Here is a 5611-nt window from a genome sequence, read left to right on the forward strand (position 1 = left end):
GTTGAGTGATGCTAGTTGGAGGTATTGTACTCAGGCAACGATGTTAAAATGGACTATAGTCAAGTGATAGTGATCTTAGGGTAGTGGTTGTCCGATGAAATGCTTGAAGTTTGAGGTTTAGTTGCTATCAGCTAGTAAAAGTTTGATGTCCGCGATTAGAAGGCAAAAGTTCGGTGACGACAACTGGGTGCAAGGCTTGACTAGAACATTAAGGTAAAGGAGATCCTATGGTGGCGGTTGAGCAATGAAAGTTTCGCCGGTGGCCTGGCAGAGCTCTTACGGTGATGGCCGATAAGAGGTTCGATGGCGAGGGTTTGTCAACGATTGTGCTTTGGTGGAGCTTCAAAATTCTTTGAGCCACGAAAACTCTCTTGAGTCTCTAGCCCAAGATCCAAGCCCCTCATCATGCTAAGGTGGAGGCCTATTTATAAATTTTTAAGAGTGACATGCTCTCTAAATATGAAGAAGATATAAAGTAAATTTGGAGTGCTGCTTCAGACGACCCATATTGATCCTCCTGATTATTGATCATTTCTCCATCATTTATCTGCCTAAATGGTGTCATAAGCAAACAATCTTGGGTTCATTGGATTCGTCTCGACAAGTCACTCGATTTGACTATAGGCATGCTATATTTAGATATTATGTGCTCACCCAATTAATATTTTTAAGCTTCCAATTATAGTTCAAACTATTGATTTGAGCCCATTTGGGCTTGTATTTGACTGATTTTTGTGTCGTTTGGTTCTTTTCATTGAGACAATTAGTTTGACAATGAGGTTGTTGAAATTAGAGTTTTGATGGTCTCAAATTTAATTTTAAAAATTTCTAATTCTAATATGGCTTGAGATTCGTTTATGATCAAGATGATTTTTAGTGATGTATATCAAGTACAATGGCCTGACCCTTAATTTCTCAAAAGAATATATATGAAATATACATTAATTTGATGTGAAAGAAAGAAAGTTAATAAACGATAATTAAAACAGTTTTGAGATATATTTTTTTAATAATGTAAGAGGTAGAATAAAATTTATTTAGCTATGAGAAATTGAGATTTTCATGAGCTTAAATCTTCCTAATTAATCATATGAGTGTCATCCTTTAGATCAACTTAATTTAGCTAAGGTCATTAATCAACTGGTTATGTGCTCCATAAAAGAATTTGAGTAAAAATCACATACCTCATATAGAGGAGAAATTATTCTATGGGGATATTAAACCCTTCATAGGCAAATCAGAGTGCGCCACATTACCTAGTACACAGCCGCGATACACAACAAATGGGTGACGTAACCCTTCATTTAGGTCCGCTTTCTTACTAAAAATAAATTTTTAGTTAAGAAGCTATAAAAAAGTCATCCCAAATAAAGTCATAATTTTCTTGATGTAAATAACTGAGAGAAAATACAATCCCATGCGATGAAAATAGAGATGACTCTAGAAAAGAAGATATTATTACTGTTGCTATTATAGTCCATTCTCGACTGTTAGAGTTTTCCATGTCTTCTTCCCTATAGTACAAGAGAGCTTTTCTCTATTTGTAGTTGAAAGCTTAAGCACCCCTCTTGAGAGATTATTACGTGTGGCGTCCAAACGGGAGAACTGTCCGGATTTTGTGGGTGTGCACGGTAAAAGACTCTCATAGAATTCGGACGCAACTCCGATCCAATCCGGACTCTCCACGTGATAATCTCTCCTCTCCTTCACACACACTCACCCTTCTTCCATACTGACAAGATCACATGAGAACAACAATAGATGGTGACATTTTCCAACATTTCTCTCCTCGACAATGAAAGCACACAACTCCACCTAATGTCAACGTACTTTTTCATTAATCAAAGAAATAAATGACCGTAAAACTCAACCCAGAAACACTTCTCCCCTCTCATTCAGCTTCTAAAATTGAAGAAAACAGAACGTGAAAAAGAAAAGCTTTGTCTTCATCTACCAGCTTCTGTCATTTAATACACAATTCTTATCAGGATAAAACATGCAATTTACAGAAATATGGGGACTATAAGCTTTATATAAGGCTTGTTGTTATTGTTCTTTGAGTAGCCATGGCTTCTCTGTTCTTCTTCTTCTTCTTCTTCTGTCAGCTTCTTTCGGGTTTGGGAAGGAGTTTCGTTGCCGGAGCAGGTCAGGTTCCGGCCATGTTTGTGTTTGGCGATTCATTAATCGACCCAGGAAATAACAATCATCTATTAACAAGGGCCAAGGCCAACTTTAGACCGCATGGTATAGATTTTCCAGAGGGGACGACTGGAAGGTTTTGCAATGGTGGAACACTCGTTGATCATTTGGGTATGATTTTTTTTTTTAAATATAAATAAGATCTAAAATGCAAAGTTTACTCTGTAATGCAACGGCCAAATTTTGAAAAAGAAAAAAAAATCAAGGTCCAGTTATACTGACATATTTAGTTCAGAAAATTATATCGTTATTTGAATTTTGCTAAAATAATACATCAATGAGAAATTAGTTCAATAAGTTCATAATTTTTTTAATGATTTTTTACATTATAGAATGGGGAGGAACACGAGGGCAAAACTCATGTAAGAAAAAAGGATTGAAATCAACACATTAATTCTTCTTTTCACAATTCTTTACAATTGTATGCATCCAAAGGTGCACTTACTATTCCTCCTAAGTAGTTTATTATTATTATTATTATTATTCATTTTTCAATTTGAGCATAAAAAAAATACAATTTTCTTGTTAAATTTAAATAAGAACTTGACTCTTCACAAGACACAATAGAGAAAAAAGATTTATGTAGCAAACTATATATTGTGGGATAAAAACTTGACATTATTTTTATTGATGTTGTTGATCTGAGTATATACTTAGGAAAATAATTAAGTTAGGCTGATGAAGATATTTTGAAGGTTCTAAAATCGGTTAAATTTATTTTGAGATAATATAATATAAATTTTAGTTAATTTTCATATATTATATAAATTTTAAAATAAATCTAATAATTTTTTAGGTCCATTAAATCAAATTTTGATAATTATCTTCTCATACAAAATATTTCCTTATATGAATTCATCCAAAACATTAAATCCTTAAGGATATGTATGCATGATCGGTTACTTGTGTTAAGACAAAGGTGGTTTGACCATGTAGTTTCCTAGTTTAGTTTGATTACATCGAGGATTAGCCTTAAGCCCATATCTTTTTTGCTTTAGTCATGAATGTTCTCACTAGATAATTGCAAGAGATTGTACCTTGATGTATGCTTTTTGCTGATGATATTCTTCTTGTTTATAAGACTAGAGAGGGAGTTGAAGGTAAACTTGAATTATGGAGATCAACCTTAGAATCTAAAGACTTTCGTTTGAGTAGATTTAAAACTAAATATATTGAGTGTAATTTTAGTAATAATAGTTCTTATGAGGGGGATTGTGACTTTGGGTGATCAAGTCATTAATAAGAGTACACGCTTTAGATATCTTGTGTCTATAGTTCAGAGTGATGGTAAAATAGATGGGTATATTATTAGTAGAATTCAAGTTGGATGGTTGAAGTGGAGGAATGAATCGGTCTTGTTATATGATAGAAAGTCCCCCTCAAACTTAAAGGAAAATTCTATAAGATGGTGGTTAGATCAACAATATTTTATGGTGTAGAACGTTATCCATTAAAAGAGAAGCATAATAATAAGTTAAGTGTTGAAGAGATGAGGATGCTCAGGTGAATGAGTGACATTACTTTTAGAGACATGATATAAAATGAGCATATACATGAAAAGGTTGGAGTAGCTCCAATGGAAGATAAGATTTGAGAGTCACCTTAGATGTTTTGTTCACATAAAACGGAGGTCTTCTGATGACCCAGTTAGGAAAATAGATATATTATATTTGACTTCTGTTAAGAAAGATAGAGGTAAACCTAAAAAAACTTCGTCATAAAATATTAGAAATGATATTTCTTTATTATATTTAAGTGATAATTTAACTTTTAACATAGCACAATGGAGAAAAAGAATTCATATAGCCAATACCACATAGTAGGATAAAGGCTTGATGTTATTGTTGTTGTTTATGAATTCATATCATAATTTAATATATTGCCATAAAACTCAACATGAGAGTTAAAAAAAAAAAAAATAAATTGACTTGCATGATATACTCTATGTCCATAAGGGCACTTCCATCCATATATTCATGCAACCCCGCACGTGTGTAGCACACATGCTCGACAGCGCTAAAAAATTAAAGAGATTTTTCCCTCGTAGGTTATCTTTTGGGACTTCCTCTGATTCCAGCATTCAACAATCCAGACACACATGGCATTGCAATACTTCAAGGAGTTAACTATGCCTCTGCAGCATCTGGAATTCTCAATGACACTGGAGAAAATTTTGTATGCAGCAACTTCTAACTTAATTTTGGTTGCAGATTTCTTGATAACTTCATAGATCTTCATATCCTCTCTCTCTCTCTCTCTCTCTCTCTCTCTCTCTCATGATTGACCTTCCTTGGATATCAGGGAATGCGCATCCCCATGGATGAACAGCTACAAAACTTCAATGCAACAATACAAGAACTAAGCACAATGCTTCTTGACAAGACCCAAGACCACATAAGAAGATCTCTCTTCTATGTAGCTCAAGGCAGCAATGACTATATCAATAACTATCTCTTACCACTTTCAAAAATACATTACGAATACACCCCTGAAGCTTTCACCAATCTACTCATTCAACAATTTGGAAGACAACTCAAGGTAAGACAAAAAACTCGCCTTTATTACTAGACAAATATGATAAAGCAAGGAATTCTAAACCTTTTTTGCTTTGGTAAATGTCAGTATTTGTATGATTTGGGTGTGAGGAAATTCTTGATAGTCAATATCAGTCCTACCGGCTGCATACCGAACCAGTTGGCAGCGCAGGAAAGTGATACAGGTGCGTGTGTTGAATCAGTCAATCTATTGGTATCTCACTATAACAGAAAGCTTAAGGAGATGGTTGATCAGTACAATGCACAGCTCAAGGAATCAACATTCCTCTACTGGGATGCATTCTCCTTTGGCATCAATGTCATCCAAAACTATGCCAACTATGGTAATCATCTTAACCCATTGAAATACATAACAAAAGATGTCAAGTCATTAATGTTTACTAAAGCTTAACCCTTGTCATTCATGATGAAGGCTTCAAGAACCAAAACACAGCCTGCTGTGGTGGCGGCAAATGGAAAGGTCAGATCCTCTGTTTACCAGTTTTTACTCCATGCCAAAACCGGTCAGAGTATGTGTTCTGGGATCCTTACCATCCTACAGATGCTTTCAATGTTATTGCATCGAAGGATCTATACCAAGGAAATCTGCAAGCCTCATTCCCAAGGAATGTTCAGCAGCTAGTTCAAAGCTAGGAATGTGTTAGACCCGACGGGACCGGCTTACGCGAAGTTCGGCGGAAGTCTCCGCCTCTTGTACGCAGGAGCCGACCGCTCGGTCTTCACAAAATCAATTTGGAAGGATTTCTTAGGTATATATATATGGATATAGTATCTTTGCATTGGCAGGATACAATCCGGAAACATTTAAATATTCACCTCAAAAAACTTATTACATTAATGGAACTCTAATAAATAAC

At 34.9% G+C, this 5611-nt stretch overlaps 1 protein-coding gene across 1 annotated transcript; it reads left to right on the forward strand.

Moving 5' to 3' along the window:
* Window positions 1-2066: 2066 nt before the first annotated feature.
* On the forward strand, window positions 2067-5387 carry LOC110110649 (GDSL esterase/lipase At1g71691-like). Its single transcript, XM_028701161.1, has 4 exons — window positions 2067-2310; window positions 4247-4374; window positions 4822-5077; window positions 5167-5387. The coding sequence occupies exons 1-4, from the start codon at window positions 2067-2069 to the stop codon at window positions 5385-5387; spliced, it is 849 nt and encodes a 282-aa protein (XP_028556994.1).
* Window positions 5388-5611: the final 224 nt, after the last annotated feature.

Source organism: Dendrobium catenatum, unplaced genomic scaffold (assembly GCF_001605985.2).
Source record: "Dendrobium catenatum unplaced genomic scaffold, ASM160598v2 fragScaff_scaffold_1639, whole genome shotgun sequence".
NCBI lineage: Eukaryota > Viridiplantae > Streptophyta > Magnoliopsida > Asparagales > Orchidaceae > Dendrobium > Dendrobium catenatum.

Excerpts from the sequence above, each read along its gene's own strand:
- LOC110110649 (XM_028701161.1), top strand. The coding sequence starts at position 2,067 with ATGGCTTCTCTGTTCTTCTTCTTCTTCTTCTTCTGTCAGCTTCTTTCG. Across the intron at positions 4,375-4,821 it reads ATGACACTGGAGAAAATTTT|TATTTGTATGATTTGGGTGT; the intron begins GTATGCAGCAAC and ends GGTAAATGTCAG. Across the intron at positions 5,078-5,166 it reads CCAAAACTATGCCAACTATG|GCTTCAAGAACCAAAACACA; the intron begins GTAATCATCTTA and ends TTCATGATGAAG.